The sequence below is a fragment of the Python bivittatus genome, unplaced genomic scaffold (assembly GCF_059951505.1).
Source record: "Python bivittatus isolate LINGU-HERP-01145 unplaced genomic scaffold, Pbiv_v1 ctg000330_np1212, whole genome shotgun sequence".
NCBI lineage: Eukaryota > Metazoa > Chordata > Lepidosauria > Squamata > Pythonidae > Python > Python bivittatus.
Window position 1 is genome coordinate 60,580,106 of NW_028277058.1, and position 20,879 is coordinate 60,600,984.

Here is a 20,879-nt window from a genome sequence, read left to right on the forward strand (position 1 = left end):
TCACAGCATGGAAAAGTAATTCCAACCTGTTCTATGTGTCTGCAGTGGAGGTGGAGAAGGAAATTGTGAAGAGGACTTGAGTTCTTCTCCTCTGCTTTAGGATGGTTGGGCAATTCTGCTATTCCAAAAACTAGTTTTCTATCTTTTGCTGGGCCAAGAATGCTATACTCCAAGGATTATATATATGATCTCTGAAAGTGTCGCCATTTCTGTTTCACCAAGCCTACCTGATGCCCTTCTCATAATTAAAAGCCACCCATTCAAATCCAGCAGTTTCTCAGGCAAATCAACTAACTGTGAGTTCCTGCACATTTCCTCTTGACAGTGATATTTGAGGAGAAGGTGCTTTGCTTCAAATCAGGATTTGGTCTAAAAAATCTTACATACTCCTGAAAAGTAAACAACCACTATGAATGCACCTTGACTATTACAAGCCACAGCAGAAACATTCCATGGACATCAAATCTTTATTTTACTTTTTTGTTGGACAGGTAATCCATACAGAGAGTGAGAGATGCATGCATACACACCGAAAGTGTCTTTTTCGATCCAGAAAAAAGTTGGTATTAAAATGGCAAAAAAACCCAACAACATCTGTGCTCACAACTGTATAAAAACATTCTTGCTTTATCTGTCAGCAGCACAGTAACTGGAGGAAATGTTTATATAGTATGCATCCACATTCAGTAAAAACCAAAACAGAGCATTTCTGAGATAGGTCAGAGAGCATGAAATTTAATTTTGAATAATCCACCTGAGACCAGGGATGCTTATTATATGCTGTACAGGTAGTCCCCAGGTTAAGAATGCCCAGGTTACAGACAACCCATAGTTAAGAACGGAACCTACTGTAGCAAAATTCAAGTTAAATGCACAACGATTCGAGTAAAATACACAGTGGTTCCAGTTAATTACACAATACTACTTAGACAGTATTATACAATAATACTGTTCCAGCTTACATACAAATTCCACTTAAAGGCAGACCTTGGGAACAGAACGCGTTCTTAAACTGGAGACTACATGTATAGAATTACTCATTTTACAATGGCATTGAACCAAAAATGATACTTCTAAGCAAATGTTGCTTCAAGAAGAAAATAGATCAAACAAAATTATCCAGCTATAACTCTAATCAAGACATCAATTAAGAAGGCTGTTCTCCATCACTCATGTTTGAATGGCACCTATCTAAGTGGTCTTCCTATAAATTTGAATGTATGCCTACCTTATTGCTATGATCTTGGATGATCATTTGCCTGTGAGCAGAGATACAAACTCAGCAAACTCACACTTAAAATCTTAGCTCCTACAAGTAGCTTTGTCCTAAACAATAAGTAGAGAATGGTTTTCACACAACAGCTTCTCTATGTAAACACCACAACGTAACACAATATGCTATGGTTTGTTTTCCTGAATAAACAAGTTTGAGAAGATATTTCCAGTCAAAGAGGCTGTTGCTCGCCCTCCTAGCTAAACAGAAGTGAATTGCTTGAAACAGAATCTCCCTCCCGCCTCCCCCCCTCTCCATTTGTTATCAATTACTAATCTTCCAATACATTTGTTCTTTGCTCCTCTCAGTTCAAGCACCCAGATAGTTAGGGATTACAAATTACATTGCCAGCAGTTTTTTAAAAATCTGAGGAAGATATTTCACCACATGGTCCATTTCCATTCCTTTAGAAGAGCTTCAGAATCATGCAACGAGGAATGGAGATGGTTTCAAAGATGATGCCAAGCCCTGAAAGGCTGGCAAACTCAAGAAACAAGAACCATTTGCATTTCTGGGAACATCTTTATTGTTAATAAGGTAACGTAACAGAATTTTGAAAGCCCACCAAATTCTACAGATTGACTTATACCTAGGGTAATTAAGGCAGAGTTACTGAGACTTTATTTTTCATGTTCCCCCCTCCCTGGATTCAAGAATCGCTTCTGCAACGTCCTTGCTTCCTCCCTTAACTCTCTTGCTGCCTCCTCTGTGTTCCCAAGGTCTGCTTAGGCATTTCATCACAGATGGTGAGTCAAGGACACGAAGACACACACACCATTGCTGAAATAAACTGCCCAGCCTCATAAAGGAAACTATGCTGTCTCTGATCAGTCAAACACCTTCAGCATTGAAACTGAGTTTTATCACCATGAAGTTATCCTAAATTAACGTCTACCTAACTCATGCTTTCCCAGCTCAGTCTACAGTGGGGTTCCTCAACCTTGGCGACTTGAAGATGTGTGGACTTCAACTTCCAGAATTCTGGGAGTTGAAGTCCACACATCTTCAAATCACCAAGGCTGAAGAACCCTGGTCTACAGAACCTTACATGAGTCCATTTTCATTCTTCAGCAATAAAGAAGCATTTCTCTGGATCTTCCTTGAACAACTAGGTATTTCAAATGGCTTCATTCTTAGATTACATACCATCTTCCATTCTAACCTAAACTCCAGCCAGCTTTTATAGTCCCCAGGATACAGTCGGACTTGGAGAAGGAAAAAGAGGAACAAATGCAGCAAGTATCAGTAGGAACCTGTCTGCCCAGAGACAGAACAAGGATGTAATTTTCAATGACCTCAACAACAAAAAAACAGTAACTGCTTGCCAGAGGTAAAAACTAACACTGCATATTATTTCTGTTTAGGACCATCAACATGCAAGACATTTTACAAAAGTGGAAGGAAGGAAAAGATCCATGTCTCAAGGAGTTTAGCTCTGACAGACAGGGAGAAAAAAACAGTTTAGGTGCACTGTGGACTCTGCTCTGACAAATACCGTGCCAGGAAAAGATATTGAGAAGGGATCAGAAGAGAGGTGGTTTATTACATTATTATATGAAAACAACATTTATTTTAATAATATGCTATTCTCACCCATTCCGCCCCCTTAAATGAAAAACCAGTACTTTGAAACTATGGCAACTGCGCTCAACTGTAGGAGCCTGCCTCCTTGAATATTAAAAGCCTTATTATAAGAAGACTACATTGAGATGTTAAACTGTATTCTGCATGTCACTAAACTGGTGCCATTCAGATATGCTTGTCTGTACTCCCAGTAACAAACAGCTGGCCAAAAATTCTGTAAACTGCAGACCAACAATATCTGGAGGTCACCAGGTTGGGGAAGACTAAAAGCCTTGGGCATGACATGGCTTACAGATTTTTTTCTGTTAATGATGCGAAGGAATCTTAAAGGCACCAGAGACTGCAATTTTCATGATACCGTTCTCTAGAACATCCAGACTTTTGCTGGCTGGTTCTTCTGCAGATTGGCATTTAAATTGATTGTATGGTATTAATCCCAATTATGTGTTGGGGAGCTGAACGCTGCTCCGAGTTGGTGATTGGAGCAGCCTATCAGCCCTGCCCATAAATAAATGAAGGCCCAGGAACACATCACGTTGGTGAAAATTATTCCAGAGGTCACAGCAGGTTCACAGGCTAGCTATTAATGGTCAGGTCAAAGCTGGAGGGTAGTCAAGTAGATTTTTAAAAATTAAACATTACGTTGACCCAGAAAACTCCATGGAACGGTAGTATCCATATGAAAAAGTAGTATCAGCATGAAAAAGGACCCCAACACACAGACACAATGGGCAGAAGCTTCTAAAATTCAAAACAGCTTTATACTATGGAATAACGATAACCAAACGTGTAGCAATTTCAGCCACGAAGATTTCTGATAATATCAGCCTCCTGTTTAGGCCCAGGGCAAAAGCGAGATCTTTGCACTACAAGCTGTGCACAGCAGTTGATTGTCATCTTGATGATGACGATGATATAATCCATTTCTTCCTACATCCAAACATCTTAACGACTGCTCTGGCAGCCAATGTAACACACTCCAGATGTTCCAAGTGGGAGCTCTGTAGTTGTAGGCAAAAGTTTAGACACCCCTGTCAAATGGTATGTTTCAGTGAATAAGTACATAGTTAAACATGACATCTTTCTGCAAATCTGAATGCCTATTTATGGGCATTTGTTTATTTCTGTTTATTAGGGATACATTGAAATATACCATTTGACCAGAAGTGTGTAAACTTTTGCATACAGGTGTGTGTGTGTGGGGGGGGTATATACACACATATGCGCGCGCGTGTGTATGTGTATATATATATATGCCACTCGGCAACTTTAAGATGTGTGGACTCCAACTCCTATGGAATATTTTGGGGTACATTTGTGTATGTATGTATATATAAACATACACACACACCCCAAGATATTCCAAATTATTTTAGGTATGCTAAGAGCTTGACATTCCCAGAGCCTATCAATGTTTTAATTTTCCAATCATGTTTAAATATTTTATTCATTTTATGGGTGTTTGCCAAGTGGCCCAAGAAAGCTGCTAAAACTTATAAGTCGTCTAAGCTTCCTTTGCTATGTGGAATTGGCTAGCTAAGGTTTCACTGTATTACTCAAATGCTCTAGTTCCATGGAGCCCTCCGGATATATCAAGATCAGAGAAGTGGGATGGAAAACTTATTTTTCCAAGGAAATTTTTCCACTCCAATGGCAAGAATGATGCAAATTTTCCAATACAAATTATAACAATGTGCAGAGGGTAATCAACATCGCAGAGTTGGAAGAGACCAGCAGAGGTCATCTAGTCCACCAATGCAGACTGAAAATTACCCTGTGCACTTTAAGCCTAAACTGCATAGGAAAAATGTCCCACTTCCTCTTGCTGCACAATGGGAAGGGGCTGGAAACTTCACACAGGTCAGCACGGAGTATGAATGTGTGACAAAGAAGACATGGAAGAAGAAGACATGAATGGATATCTGAGTATAAAGAGTTGTGCGTGTTTCTACTTACTGCTTGGCATACCCCCGGAGAGTTAGCCACAGAGCATCTGACCCTTGCATATAAAGATTTTGTACCACTGCTAAACTTACTTGGACAATACAGCCACAGCAGGATCCTCTGAAAGACTATTAATCCATCCTCAAAGAAGCTGGTCCCCCCTCTAAGATCATAACCTCCTTGCTTGGTTGGGCACCCTTCTACTAAAGCATTCAGTCTTGGAGTGAACGGGGGGGCCAGCAAGCTGATTAGCAAGCCAGTTAAGGGGTGTATGTGAAAATTAACTAGATGGTTCAAAAACAGTATTCATTCACAGTTCCATATCTCTCAACCCCACCAAGTAGACTAAAACAAGAAATCAACTGCACAAGAAGGCTATTACTACTTTTACTAATATTGGCTAGAGCAGTGTTTCTCAACCTTGGCAACTTGAAGATGTGTGGACTTCAACTCCCAGAATTCCCCAGCCAGCCATAGGTTGATGGAACACTGGGAGTTGAAGTCCACACGTCTTCAAGTTGCCAAGGTTGAGAAACACTGGGCTAGAGTAACAGAATCTTGCAAGTCTGGCTGTGCTTTACTCCCTGCCCCCCCCCCCTTATAGTCATGTGAATTAGGAAATTGTCTGCTTGAGTTGCTCACGCACACCTTCATCTTGTTTTGGACTTGTGCCATGTTTTTCCCCTTGTCGCTTTAGTAACAGATCTGACCTATCTCTGTTAGGGTCATCCTCTTTACTCTACATCAGTGTTTCTTGACCTTGGCAACTTTAAGATGTGTGGACTCCAACTCCCAGAATTCCCCAGCCAGCATGCTGGCTGGGGAATTCTGGGAGTTGGAGTCCACACATCTTAAAGTTGCCACGGTTGAGAAACACTGCTTTATATAATCAAGTTGGAGAGAGATACCGAAGAGGTGCCATACAATTCAGTCGTGGACTTCACTCTCTTCAATATTTTTATTAATTACTTGAATGAAGAGATGGAGGGAATACCTATTAAATTTGGAGGTGACACAACATCATTAATATCCTAGATATTCAAAATCTTGGTAGGTCAGAGAAATGGGCTGAAAATAACAGGAAAAAAAATTTGCTCATGAAGACAAATGCAAAGTTCGTCACTTCAGTTATAGAAATCAAATGGACAGGTATCAGATGGGTGATACATAATTTAATAATGGGACTTGAGAAAAAGAACCACTGGAATAGCGATTTGCAAACCGAAATACAAGTCAGCAGTGTGATATGATTGCAAAGGAGGCAAATGGAATTGTAGGCACCATCAACAGAAATGTAATTTCCAGATGCCTGGGCATCAATGTTCTACTTCAATCTGCTTTGGTCAGCTCCATGTTAAGTGTTAGGTCTAGTTCTGGGCACCATACTTTAAGAAAGATTAAAGTCAGCAGACAGGCTCAAAGAGGAGTAAGAAGGGTAACCAGGGGATTAGAAACGAAATCCTATGGAGACACTGAAGGAGTTGGGCATGCAAAGAAAAGAGATATAGGAAAATATGATAGCAATCTTCAAATACCTAAAAGGATATCACACGATACAAAGGTAAGATTTGTTCCCCATCATTCAAGAGTGCAGGAATGGAATAACGTCTTGCAGTTAGAGGAAGACATAGTCCAACTGAATGTTAGAAAAAACTTCAGTAAGAGCAATTCAATGGGGGCCCCAATGACACAGAATGATAGTGGCCTCTCCTTTGCTGGATGTGTTCAAGCAGGGGTTGGATGACCATCTCTCAGTCCTTTAATTTGGACTACACTAAGCTGGGGGTTTTTTTTGATGGCTTTAAGGGCTCCTTCCAGCTTTAGGATTTTATTGGAAAATGTCTGCTTACAGAATTTCAGAAGACAACCTGCAGCTTCTCCAAGACTTAACACCTTCCCTAAGAGCCAAGAATCTATTGTATGAAGCACACCGGCAGGAGCTACTCAATAATTATCAGTGCACCATCCTGGGCCACTTGTCAATTTCTTAAACTCTTATTCTATGTCCAAAGCATCACAGACCACAGTGATGCTTTATAGGGGAAGCATTAGAGGGAATCTCTCTTTGTGGATGCCACAAATCACTTTGAAGTAAATGTTTATAAGATGGGCTGAATCTCCAGCTTACTGAGCAACTCTAGTAAAATTAAATTTCTCCATGCTCTCATCTCTCCCAGTAATCTACCTGCTTACGTTTATTTGTGATTTCAGATTATTTCTCTCTTCCTGAAGGCAGCTGAGCATAGTATCGCTCAATTTGAATGTACAATCACAAGGACCCCTTTGCACAGTTTATAAGTCCTGGGTCTGTTCCAACCAAACTGAACTGTTTGCAAGCAATATTAAGCTTATCTTCTTTCTATGGTATCTAGATTCCTTTCCTTCATCCACTCTTCAAGATACAAAAATTAATACGACTTTCATATCAGAAGGACTCCATTTCCTATCACATGGTGACAGCAGCATGCAGATATTCAAAATGTTCATACTTTGGGTGTTACATACCTATTGACCACAAATCTCAGTATTATAAACTTGCATTATTATACTGAATCTTCATCTCAGATATAATTGTTAAGTAATTAAAATGTAATATGTAGTTGAAGTGTGCCATTTATAATGTAGTAATGATAACTATTATCATTTCTAGAATGTTTTTGTCATCCTTGCTATAATTCCTGTACAAAACACTTTTTTTACCCTTTTCAGAACTCATTTTCAAAGGTTGCCCCTCTAGGTATGGAGATCAGGTAGAATCTCAAAATTAGCTAAGTTGAGCCACATTTCACACATCCCAGTTAGCACTGGAAAACCAACAGCTGAGATCATCAAGACAAAGAATTACAAGAAACAGAGATCTAGCCCACAATCCAGGATCAGATATACTGATCCAATCCAGGGGCAAAGTGCAATAAAATTCAGGAAATGAATCTTAACTGGGCATACTGGGGCAGGCAAGGAACTTAGTCTCTTGCAACTCAAAAGAAAAAACTCACCTATCAAGAAGACTTTTGCAGAATGTCTTTAAGAAAACAAGGGTGGCAAAATCAGACTGAGAGACCTGAAGTGAAATGACATCATCTGTTTTTTAGCCCTCGAAAAGAATCAGTTATATACTTCAAAGGTCTTATGCCAGTGAATTATTTTAGTATATTTTAAGTTACTAAAAGAATTGGAAGAGGAAGCTCGAAAGAAGTAGTCCTCCAATGTCACTGAGGAGGTGACCTACAAATTGATACAAATAAACTAATAAGTGATATGTTATAGAAGTTTGTAACTTCGTTTTACACTGCTTGAGATCAACAGGTCTGGCATGCACTATGCCAGATCACCATGTATTAGAAACAAGCTTCTCCTTAAGAGTAATGAAAAGTAGAACCTGCAAGTGTGTTGAGAATGTGCCACTTTTTACTTAAAGAGGCCTGTGAACAGAGCTTAAAAATAAATCTCTCTGCTGCTTTCTCTATTGCCAGGGTTGCCCCCATCTTCACTGAGAATGGGACAGATGTGCCCATCAGTGTAATGAATGGTATGAGGGAATGACCTTGGGAAACAGGAGGAAGAGTCACATACTGGACAACTAGTATGTAAAAGATATCTCAACCCACAGGAGAGGAAGCATGGGAAGTGTTTCAGAAGGGACCCTCCCTAGCTTTCTGGAAAGTAAAAGGAAAGGGAGGGAGGAATACTTTCAGTCTTGCAAGATACTGCTAATGTAACCTTACAATAAAGATAGTGCTAGGGTTCGTTGTTGTGCTTCTTGTCTGGACTACCTTGAAGGGCTAACATCAGTGAATCAAGCACCTGTTCTCTCTTCAGTCTTCCTCATTTCTCCATACTTCACCCAACTCTATGACTAGATTCTTTAAAAGATCTAAAACAGAGCATGGGGAGATGAATTTATGATGTGACAGGAGTTGGTCAATTAGCCCTTCATGACACTGGCAAAACAACAGCTTGTTTACCCATGACCTATTGAATTAACCACAACTGGATGAGTTCACACAACATGCTTGGTCAAATCCAAACAGATTACATAATGGCTTCATACAATGATTGAACACACTCACTGTATAATGTGTGTTTGAGTGTTCTTGTGTATCTGTCATAGGCCAGTAGAAATGGTTCTTAGATGGTTTTTAATAATCACTTACAGGTTAACCAAATATTTTATTAATGATTTGAACAAAAATAACTTCTGGATTATATACATGTCTTACCAGAGAAAATAGAGACATACCTGCAGCTCCTTCAATGGAGGTATGATCACTAGAACCCAATTTCTGCTGAGGTTTTCCACCGGGGGAAGAAGGCTCTTTCATGCGCTCTATAACATTTTCGGAGAGCTGAAAATAACACACACCAAGAGTTTTTCAACTGTGTTACCAGAACATATATAATTCCCATACTACATCTTGTATGAGTTTGAAATACAAGGTATTCTAGCATTTCATTTTAGCTCTAAGCCCTAAAATAGCTTTGCTCAAAAGACATGCCTGGAGGGTTTAAAATCTTATAATGTATTTTAAGCTACTACCAAGTAAGTGGAAATGGAAATTTATTAGATGTGATTTTCCTGCACTAAACTCATCCTTCAACCTTTACTATCCTTTGCCTTTAAAATAAAATAGCATAAAAATGGGAACTCTGTAAGATGCTGGAAACTTCTAAACTCTACTCAGAATAGAGGCTGGCAGTCACTTTGGAGGCAAAGGTCTCCCTTTTTTAAATCTATCATTTTTCAGCAGCCAAGAGCCACAGGATGCAGAGCAATAATGTCATTGGCGAGGATAGAATTTCTTTGGCCTTTTTCCCAAGGAGAGGAGGGGGGGATTGGGTGTTTTTCTTCAAAGAAATATAGAAGCATGAAGCCAATCCAAGACTTAAAAGAGCTACTTATTTTCAGAAGTCTTGAAGAAAATTCCATCCCTATTATTTAGCAATTTGCAACCAATTTTCAACAGCACAGTCTTGAGGGGCAGGCCTCCAGGGACACACACACACACAAAATACCCCCGGGGAGGCGCACACACGGCCCATAAGTTGCTCCCTAAGCTAGGGGCTGCAATCTTCAATATGTCCATGATTAGAATACCGGAATCCAGTCGGAGCATTAAGGTTGGGGCACTGCTGGAAAAAGGGGAAGCCCTTCAGAGACAGTCGTGTTAGAATTACAGCCTCAAGAGCAGAAGGAACGTTAATTCGAGCACTGGCACATAAAGGTTTCCAGACTGCATGGTTGAAAAGTAATATTCTGCAGCAATAGCACTCTATAGTTTCAGCTCCTTAATGTCTTTGTTACTAAGCTTCAGGGACAAAAAAGGGACGTCAAGCTGGGCGATGTCATGAGAACACAGGAGCCCTTGTTTACAGGTGAACAACCAAAGAGATTAGGTGGAGGCAATAAAGGGTTGGAGAAGTCTTAACAGAAAATGAGGATAGGGAAAGGGGCCCCAAAATCAAAGAGGCAGGAAAAAGCAGAACCTTCCTCAAGTGTCACACCAACAGCTCCTCGTTTCATCCTCCGCCTTTCATTTTTCTTTTGAAGTGTCTATATATCAGTGTTTCTCAACCTTGGCAACTTTAAGATCAGTGGACTTCAACTTTCAGAATTCTCCAGCCAGCCATGCTGGCTGGGGAATTCTGGGAGTTGAAGTCCACACATCTTAGTTGTTAATGGTTGAGAAACACTGCTTACATAGGCTTCAGAAATGGCGAGGAGGTCTCATCACCACCAGACAGACAGGAGATGGCTCAGCCCATCTCGCTTCTAATCTCTCCCTTGTCATTCAGGGTCAACCAAACAGCCGGGCTCTTCTTTATTTCCCGCTTCTGCCAAGAGCTTCGTCTCAAATCACTGGCATGCAATGGCAATAAAAGAGAGCCAATATTAAAACAGCAATATTAATACCAGTCTAATGCAATTGATGACAAACAATAATAAGAGGAAATAAAGGGTCTTTTTAAAAAGCCAATGGAAAACTGGGGGAGGAGGAGGTTTTAACTGGTCTAAACCACAGAAGCTTGGAGAGGTCATCTACATACATAGCAGCATGGAAAAAAATGTCTATTGGGGATGAGACACACCGCTTCACATGAAAGCACCTGGTTCTTCCTTAGTTTACAAACCAAATTACCGAAAGGGATGAGCCGTCTGGAAAGAAAAAAATCTAGTGCTCTTCTGCTGTAAATACACAACGCTGCAAATTCCAACTCCTCTGGACATGTCAGACAAGCAAGGTATTTAGTGGCAGTATTTGACATTAAGCCCCAGAAGAAAGGAAACTTATCCAAGGTATAGCAGAGAAGGAATTGTTCAGAGCTGCTGATAAACGTAAATATAAGGTTGTGGATGGAGGAGAGAGAAAGACAAAAAAGGAGAACAATGGCTGCTGAGACTTGTAGAGCATTACAGAAGGCTGAACATGTGATGGAATAGGACGATCAGAAAAGCAATTTTCTTCAGTTTCAAATGCTTAGGGACTGTAAATCCCAGAATTCCTACTCAGCATCATCACTGGCCATTCTGGTTTCAAATTCTGGGAGTTGCAGTTCTTATATACATAGGTTGCTCCAGATTGGCAAAGGCTGAAATAATTGAGTAGCCCTAGAATTGTTTATTTATTTATATTTCAAATTTGTCACTGCCCATCTCACTACAGAGTGACTCTGGGTCGGGGGGGAGGTACCATTTCAACATTAGATCTTAGGGCCATATTTCCATAACACTTTGGATCGGATCACGCCCATGTGTCAACATTTCTCTGCCCTGATTGCATCCACAAAGCGCTGTCCAGCGGCCTTGTTTAGGGTGACCTGAGCCCTTTTGGATAAATTGGGCTCAGAGGTCTAACTGCAAGGCCATTCAGAGGAATATGCTGGGCATCTGTTGGACAAAATCACTTGGATCAGCTCCCAGTTAGACTCCATCCTTGGAGCATGTCCTATGGAGGTGACTGGGGCACAGTCTTGCTCATTACCTGGGGGGAGTTTGATCCTGTTGGACCTGAGGAAGTGGACACGGTCCTCATGACTGTGAGCTCAGCCACCTGTATGTTAGATCCCTTTCCATCCTAGTTGGCTAAGACCACCCAGGATGTGACATGTGGTTGGGTGCTGGCAGTGGTTGGGTGCTTGCGGTGGGGAATTCTTCCTTGCCAGAGGGGGTTTTCCCTTCTCTTAAAGAGGCATTGGTTCACCCCCACCTCAAGAAGCCATTCACTAGACCCAACCGTTCTGGACAATTTTCATCCAGTCTCCAACCTTCCCTTTTCAGGGAGGGTTGTTGCGCAGCAGCTTCAGAGGATCCCAGATGAAGCAATTATCTGGACAAGTCAGTGGAGAAGCTGGCAGAAAGTGGCAAGTCATGGTCACATTTTGTCACACTTAACATCCATGGGTGATTTGCTTAATGACCACAGCTGGAACTGACAAACTGCTATCATAAGTTGGGCACAGTCACATGATTTTTCACTTTCTGACCATGTTACTTAGTGACAGAGTTGCCAGTCCCAATTATGGTTGGTAAGTGAGGACTACCTGTATTGTTTCCTTCCTCCAGAGTCGGTTCCAGTTGGTACTGATTGGGGGAGGGGAAAGGTCCCACTCTTGGTCCCTGCTTTGCAGGGTGCCACAGGATTTGGTACTTTCTTTGCTCCTATTTAACATCTGCATGAAACCACTGCATGAGGTTATCCAACAGCACAGAGTGAGGTACCATCAGCATGCTGATAATATCCAGCTTTTTATCTCCACCCCCAGCCAACTAAGTGATGCTGTGGTGGCCTTGTTTGGAGGATGTGGGGGTTTGGATGTAGAACAACAGGGTTCAATTCAACCCTAAGTGGCTTCGGGTGCTGGAACCCCCCAGTCCCAGGGACTTTCATCTCTTGTTCTGGATGGAGCTGCACTACCCCAAAACACAACCTATGTGCAATTAAGGGCCATTCTGGACTTTCAGTTCCTGCTTGAAGAGCAGGTGGCAGCAGGTGGCCAGGAGGACCTTTGCACAACTCCATGTTGTGTGCCAGTTGCACCCATTCCTGGACCAGGAAGCCCTGCTCACAGTCACTCACACTTTGGTCACCTCTTGTATGGATTACTGCAACATGCCCTACATGGGGCTGCCCTTGAAAAGTATTTGGAAGCTTCTACCGGCACAAAACATGGCTGAACAGGGAGTTATGTGCATACCTCAATCAATGCACTCTACACCTCTGCTCCGCAAGCTGCATTGGTTACCCGTCTGCTTCCGGGTCCAATTCAAGGTGCTGGTAATAAATATACAGCCCTACATGGCACGGAACTGGATTATCTGAGGAACCACCTCTCCCTAATCACATCTACCCCTCCCATAAGATTTGGAAGGAGGTGCACGCTCCAGGTCCCATCAGTTAGGGAGTGTCCACTGGCAGGGTCAAGGAAGAGAGCCTTTTCTGCTCTGGTGCCCACCCTGTGGAACGTCATCCCCATGGAGATTAGATTGGCTCCGCTCTGCTAGTCTTTCGAAAAAAAATGAAAACATGGTTTTGACCAGGTAATGCGACAGAGCTGGCACAGTGGCTGTACTGAGTGTTATTGTTAGATGTGATTATCTTGACTATGAATTTTATATGATGTTTTTTTATGTTTTTGTATTGCTTTTACTGTTTTTAATTGTTGTATTGTCTGGTTATTTTTATATTGTTTCATCTGTTTGTAAACTGCCCAGTATCATATATATGAGATGGGCAGCCATATAAATTGGAACAAGAAATAAATAATAAAATACATTAATCCTTGTTTCATTTAAACATAGTTTAGAAAATATCTGGATTCACACAACACGTTCAGTCATTTTTTCAGCCAGCACATTGGGGAACCCACTTAGACAAACCATCCTACATTGCTAATTCCTCATGCTGATCCTATCTCTACAGGAACACCCATATGGGAAAATCTCCCTTATAGATCAGAAAGGTAGGATCAGAAACACAAGGTCCCTGCAGGTGCGTCCCCCTCAGCCACAGTTTGTTTTAATTGTAATTAGCTGATCCAGCAATGATGGAGTTAGGTGTGAACCTGGCCCAGCCATAAACTATGATTTCCAAACTGCCACACAGCAAAACCTTGATGTATCAGATCCTCCTACCACAAACTTCACAGGCAGTAGACTAACCTTCTGTTGGGATTTACTATACACACACACACACACACAGACAGACATATATATATGTATGTATGTATGTATGTATGTCATTATACAAATAATGCAAATTATATCATGGCTCCATTTGTGCCATAACACAGTGATGCAAATGACATGAATTGATGCAACCTAATTAATGGCATGATGTCTTCACCTCAACCATATGAACCACAATGACTTCCCTCTCATTTAACAACCATTCATGAATAATAGGCACACCCTCCTTCCAAAACCATGCAAACCATGTTATAATGTGGTTAGAACGTAAAACAAGCTATGAGGTAGATATACCAAGACTCGGCACAATCTAACAAGACAGACGCTGGATGGAGGCATCAATCCGATCTCATGGGGCTTCCTGGGTAGCTTCAGGCCTGTCACTCTCTCCAACCTACCTCACAGGGCTGTTGTTACAGGGATAAAATGAGAGGAGGAGAAAGTCACGTACACCTTGGCCGCTCCCAGAAAAGGCAGAATATAAACGCAGTAAAAAGAGACAACCCTCACTGGGGGTGCAGAAAACCCACCGAGGGGCCCCAATGACTTTCAGGGCGCTCTGTCTTCACGCAACACGCCACTCAACTCGCCTAACCCAACTTTGCGGGTCTGCAGAACACCGCAGCCAAGCGCCACCCGCCTTACAGACCAGGAGGGGGTTCGAGCGGGGTCGCCCGGTTTGCAGTTGGGCCGTAAGACTGGATCTCTCCGCAGAGGGGCGAAGCCACGGGCCCCCCCGCTCCCCACATGAAGCTCAACCCCTGCAGGGGGCCATGGGTGCCATCTTTCGGGGGGCACCTATGCAAAACGGGTGGCTGGATTGGGGGGCGGGTTTGCAGGGTCTCCTCAGTGCCAGGCAATTTTCAGCAAGCGATGGCGAAGGAGGCTCGGGGGGGCGGGGGGGCGGGGGGGTCCCCTGCGGCCAGCCCCACCCGCCTCGGTTTGCTCGAGAATCGCCGCAGGAGGCGCGATCCGGAACATCACGAGGCCGCGAGTTCCGCAGGCCGAGGCTGCCCGTCCTCTCCTCCCCCTCAGCAGCTTCTCGCTTTATGCTGCTGCTGCTGCTGCCAAGGCAACGACGGGGGGCCCAGCCGCCGCAGACCCCTCACCCCCAGAGGGAAGGGTCCCCCGCCGGGCGAAGGGTCGCCCGAGGGGTCCCAGGGAGCGGGCCGCCAGCCTCACCCGGATGCCCTTCACCACCGTGACGTTGTCGTTTTCGTCCGCCTCGAAGGTGACCCTCCGGGGAATGCTCTCGCTGCCACCCATGGCGCCCGAGGCCGGGTCAGACTGACTAGGCCGCGGCGCGGGGCTCAAGGAGACTTGAGCCCCGCCCACCGGTGCGCCGCCATTGGCCCGCCGCGACTCGCGCCGCGCGCCTATTGGCGAGGAAGCCGTTACTCCGGCAACAGCCCGACCCAGAGGGGCGGAGTGGAAACTTTTCTTTCTCCCGCTCTCGGGTCCAAGCAGGAAACTTTCCGGGAGAACCACGACTCCCGGAATGCACTACGGCAAGGCAGCCTCGGCGCAAGGCAAGCTGGGAGCGAACTCGAAGAGGCGTCGTAGCGTTGCACTCTGGGGGCTGGAGTTCCAAGGTGGTGCTCCGAAGGCAGGCAAAGCTGTAATGTAAAATTGTGACCGAAGTGCAGGGACGGGGTTCCTGGGTTGCAAAACCCGGGGCAGCCGCTAAATGGCAGTAAAGAAATATTTTAAAAATCTTCACTGCTGTATTGTGCAGCCCAGAACTGTGGAGTTGGGAGGAAGGGTCATCTAGTCCAGCCCTCTGCAATGTCCAGGACAATGTTTCTCAACCTTGGCAACTTTAAGATGCGTGGACTTCAACTCCCAGAATCCCCCAGCCAGCTGCGTTTTTCAACCAGTGGGACTTCAACTCCCAGAATCCCCCAGCCAGTTGGGGGCTTCTGGGAGTTGAAGTCCAGCACAGCTGGCTGGGGGGTTCTGGGAGTTGAAGTCCACGCATCTTAAAGTTGCCAAGGTTGAGAAACGCTGGTCCAGGAGAACTGATCAAACCATTCCTGAGACGAGGCTCTGCAGCCCCCTCTTAAAAACCTCCAAAGCTGGAGAACCCGCCACCTCCCAGGGAAACTCTTCCACTGTCGGACGGATCTTGGCACGCAGAAGTCTTTTCTCCTTGCATTTCAATGAAATCTAGGTAGCTGCCCCGTAGCCGGCACTGTATTCAAAAGCAAAAAGCCCGTCTAAATAAAACATAGGCCTCATGCACGCGTCACACTCTTAGCCTTGGTTTGTCTAACCACGCGAGGGGCACGAAAGGGGGAAATACCGTGCGTGCAATTCCCGTGGAAAAACAAGAACCTCCCAGCCATAACCGATAATGGGTCTTTGAATCTTAGTGACCCATCTGTCTTTAGGGCAGGGATGTGGCAACCCATATCTGAAACCTTCCAAGGCACAGAGGAATTTCTCTCTCCTTTTGCTGCCCTTCCCTTTCCTAGGACAGAGAGAGTCGGTATACCTCCCTTTAGTGAGAGAGAGATCAATGCAAACTAACCTAGAGACCCTTTCCCGACAACGGGGTGCCACTCGACGGTATGATGCGCGAGGTCATAAAGACGCTCCTAACCAGTCATTATCCTTCCCTTTGACTCTGTTTTCTTGAACTCATTGTATAAAATACCCGATTTCTTTGTGTTCGGTGTGCCTCTTTTGACAGAGGGAGCCCCTTTACTGCTGCACAACAATAAAGGAAACTTCTAAAGGTTTCTCGTGTCCGGCGAAGTTATTGGCACTCATCTCTGGGCAAGAACCCCATTTTGGGTCCAACACGTGGTTTGCCAAATAAACCCCCATTAGTAGGGATTGCATAAAACACTAACGGATAATTCTTGGGTTTGCAAACCAGGATGCAAATACGTTTAGCATCACAGGGATAAAAGACTCCAAAGGGAACGTGATCCTGTTAGTGGACGTGGGAAAACCATGAGAGGGAAAGGCTTTTGTGGAATTCCTTGCCAAGGGCTGAACGGAGACAGTAGCAAAGAGTTCAGGTCAGAAATAAACTGTCCCGGTCTTTATGAGTGGATAGTTGTTTGATTGGACGCATCGACCAGCGGATTGCGTTACTTAAGCAGCCTTTTAGGAAAGACTAGGGAAAACACCTTATCGGCATTTGGAGTTGAGGCAGTTGCATCAGCTGGCAATTTCAGCAGAGTTGTGGTCCCCTGTCCCTGGAGCAAAGGAAGAAAACTTTAGTTACATCAGAGCTTTGCCTCAGACAATGTGGAGCTAACAGTAAAGGCCCACCGTACAGGGGGGTTGTGAAAGTTATTGAAATAACATACAGTATCATCAGGCTCCAGATACGTGGTTCTCCGGCCTCCCTGAAACTGGGATCCACCACACATGCTGAGACTCCACAGTCAGTCTGTGAATAACCAGGCTGGAAGCTAGTTACTTTCAGGGGTAGTTTCTAGCTAAACTTGGTTGATCTCCAAAAGGTAAGCAGCCATAGATCTGGTTATGGTTGAAGACAGAGGAAACGGTCATGGACATGGTCACGTTGCTTTCTTGGCAAATGTCCACAGTGAGGGTGCTAATCTAATCTAAGAGGGGGAGGGTGTTCCTCAATATGGGATCTGCAGTAGAAAAATACTGGCTGTGAGCTGTGTCCATCTGTCTCCTGTAAATCGTTGTTCCCAGAGGCTTATCTTCAAGGGAATAGGACCAATGTCAGGGCGGTGAAGACCATCTGGTTGAGCTTCGTAGCCTGCTTGGGACCCCTTGAGCAACATAGTGACCGAGCGACTAGAAGAGGTCAATCTACTTTCCAACACCAAAAAGAGAGAGAGAGAGAGAGAGACTTAACAGGCTATGCAAACTATCATGCAATATCCTTAATTTCAAACGTTAGCAAAATATTGCTAACGATCATCCAACACAGCTGAGAGCCCTACAGGGAAAGGCCAGATGTTCAAGCCAGCTTTAGAAAAGGCTGAAGAACAGGAGACCTCATTGCTCATGTGCGCTGATAATTGAGAAAGCCAAAGATTACCAAAAAGAAATCAGCACATATGTATGTAAGTATGTACTTATTTAAAATCTATCTATGTGGCTGCTAAGAGTTGAAAACGACTTGATGGCACATAATCAATTCATCAATCAATGGATTTATTCAATTCATATGGCCACCCTTTTCATTTTTTTCCATCCTTATTTCCATTCTGATTTATGTATTTCCATTCTCTAATATCCTATAAATATGTTCTTAAATCAAATCTCTGTTATAATGCTAAATCATGAGCTGGTATCACCGGTAATGTTATGAAATGCCACTTTGAGGTTTATGGATGTTGAAATGGTGGGAGGACGGACACCCATGAAGAAAAAAATCTTGATGTGTTGGATAACCTTGTCCTTTCATTGGGTTTTATTGAGGGTGTCCAACAGTATATGGAATTGGACAACAGTTGATGGCTGATACACAACTCTGTTTTGTATTGGATCAATTATTTAGGGTTAAGTTAGGTACACTTAACCCTAACTGATTTATTACTTACTTACTTACTCTACACTTCTTGCTCTCTCTTCCCATTCTTTCTCACAACAACACAGTGAAGTAGAAATCTCTGGAGAGGTGGAGACTAACCCAAGATCACCTTTTCAGCTTAAGGGTTAAATGGGGTTTGGGCCTGTCTTTCCACAGAATTAAGGAATTAACAGAATCTCATCATAGGCCTGTATTTTGTATTCGCATTATTTTAATAATTGGCATAAGATGGCATTTTGTGTTCAATAATTGGCATGCAATAGTATTTAGAATTTCGCGGTGTCTGATATTTGGCATGCAATGGTATTTTTTTTATTTCACTGTTGGAATCGGTGGTATTTAGAATTCAACAGTTCTCGTGGCAGTTGGCGTGCTGAGCAGTTTTGTATCTGACAATTGACATATGAAACTTCAAATATTTTCTGCCTACCACAAATCAAAACAACTGAGGATAGCCAACAGCTCCGATCCAATGGCACTTTAGTAACGGAAGTTAACATTTGAAATGCAGCTTCCGAATCTGAATCCATAATTGTTAATATTAGCACCCGTTTGAAATTTGTCACTTCATCTCCAGGCAGGCATCGTGCATAGAGGAAAATAAAATTGCTCCGTGCCGTTCGTTCGACGCGTCGTTAAGTTTCTAGATCTTCATAGCCCTCGGAAGGCTAAAATCCTCTTTTTTAAAATAAAAAATAAAAAAACGGGTCATCCTAAAAGGGCAAGTTGTGGTCTGGGTATTAGAAGTCCTGCGCTCTTGCTAACTTGTAGGAGCTTTTATGTGGATCTGAAACAAGGTGCTTAGTAGTAGAAGTGGTGTAGAAAAAATCTGCAAGGTGTAACAGGAGGGGGGGGACTACTTCTATTTTACCAACCGCAAACCAGTCAAAACACTACAGCAATAAAAGCCACCCGCCCTGTCTTGACCTGATGGCCAGGTAGAAGAGTAGATTTGCTAGGTACTGTACCAGAGTTTGTATAATAAATAAATCCTTGGTAGGGTATGCACACGGCTTCTTCCTACTTCAGAGTATAAAGCAACAGGGAATTCAGCATTTAACGTCAATGTCAGCCGAACGGTTTCATGACCTTCAACAGGCCTTCTGCTCCCTGCAGAGTTATTCATCACAAAAATACATGACGGAGCTGCAGGCCCATCTCCGATGCGTCTCAGAGCCTCCCCGCCAAGAGCATCAAGCCCCACGTTGTCTCTCCCCCCATCCCCAAGCTGGAGGCTCTTCCCAAAAGAAGATTTTGATCTCATCACTCAGTCCAGCTGGGGTGGTGCGAAGGGAGAGAGGCAGAAGGGGTTTTCTGAAGTCCACCTGCATAATTTTTTTGAAAGTGGGTAACTAAATGCTCTTCTTCATCCTATCAGGACGCCAGAGGCCACGTGATGCCCACCCCCCAGTGACCACCTGCGGACCATTCATTTTTTCTTTTTTTAATACATGCAATCAGTCAATCAATAGGAAACAGAGGTGATGCAAAAGCAAATGCCAGCTTCCAGTAGCATGTTGAGAGGGTGTAAATCAATGTTTTTCAAATCTGGCAACTTTAAGACAGGTGGACTTCAACTTCCAGAATTCCCCAGCCAGCATGGCCATTGCCAAGAATTTTGGGAGTTGAAGTCCACCCATCTCAAAGTTGCCAAGGTTGGGAAATACCAGGCTGGAGGGTAACTCTGCATTTTTCTGGGGGAAGGAGAAATTCTAGCATTTCTCAAGTCCATAAAGCTAGGAAAGATGGAAGGAAAGAGAAGAGGAAGACAATCAGCAGCAAGGTGGATGGACTTAGCATCAGCAGCCATGGGGGCACCATTGGAAGACCTGAAAGACCAGGTTAGGGACAGATCGTCATGGAGAAAATCTACCTATGTGGTCGCTAAGAGCTGACACCATATTGATGACACATAATCAAAAAATCAAAAGTTCGTGCAAGGATGACAGCCTATCATACAAATGCAAGATTATTTTCTGCTGGGAACAAATACGATCTTTATTTACTGGAATGGCTCTAGGCTCAAGAGGTTTGCACAGTACCCTCCTTCCTAGCTGTCCTTAGGATGGCAAAAACAACTTTCTTCTGCCGAGTTTTCAGCCTGACTTGATGCTTTGTGGTGCCCAATTTGGAAAGTGGTTGGGGGGGGGGGTTTGGTCTGAATTGCTTCCTTTTTTGAAGTGTGTTTTTTCCCTGTGTTGTTCATCATCCAATGGCTCCAAATTCAGGTCGGTTACAAAAACGGTGAAGTGAAATTTTTAAAAAATTAATGCATAAAAGCTCCACAGGCTTTCTTCAAAAATAAATAAAACAATGGTTGCTTCTAGTTTTGGGGGTGGGGTAGTGAATCCTGCAGCGTGCAATGGGTT

At 43.5% G+C, this 20,879-nt stretch overlaps 1 protein-coding gene across 2 annotated transcripts in view; it reads right to left on the reverse strand.

The window, feature by feature from the left end:
• Positions 1-15,327, reverse strand: part of CHCHD3 (coiled-coil-helix-coiled-coil-helix domain containing 3) — a 230,048-nt gene extending 214,721 nt beyond the window's left edge. The window contains exons 1-3 of one of the 2 annotated variants that reach the window (XM_088141427.1): positions 15,168-15,282; positions 14,280-14,392; positions 9,042-9,147 (exon numbers count right to left, since the gene is read on the reverse strand). In XM_088141427.1, coding sequence (XP_087997553.1) covers positions 9,042-9,147; positions 14,280-14,324 — 151 coding nt within the window. In that variant the 5' untranslated portion in view covers positions 14,325-14,392; positions 15,168-15,282. Of the gene's footprint in view, positions 1-9,041; positions 9,148-14,279; positions 14,393-15,167 lie in introns of both variants that reach the window. The other variant, XM_088141426.1, reaches the window with a different exon arrangement.
• Between the last annotated feature and the right edge of the window lie 5,552 nt (positions 15,328-20,879).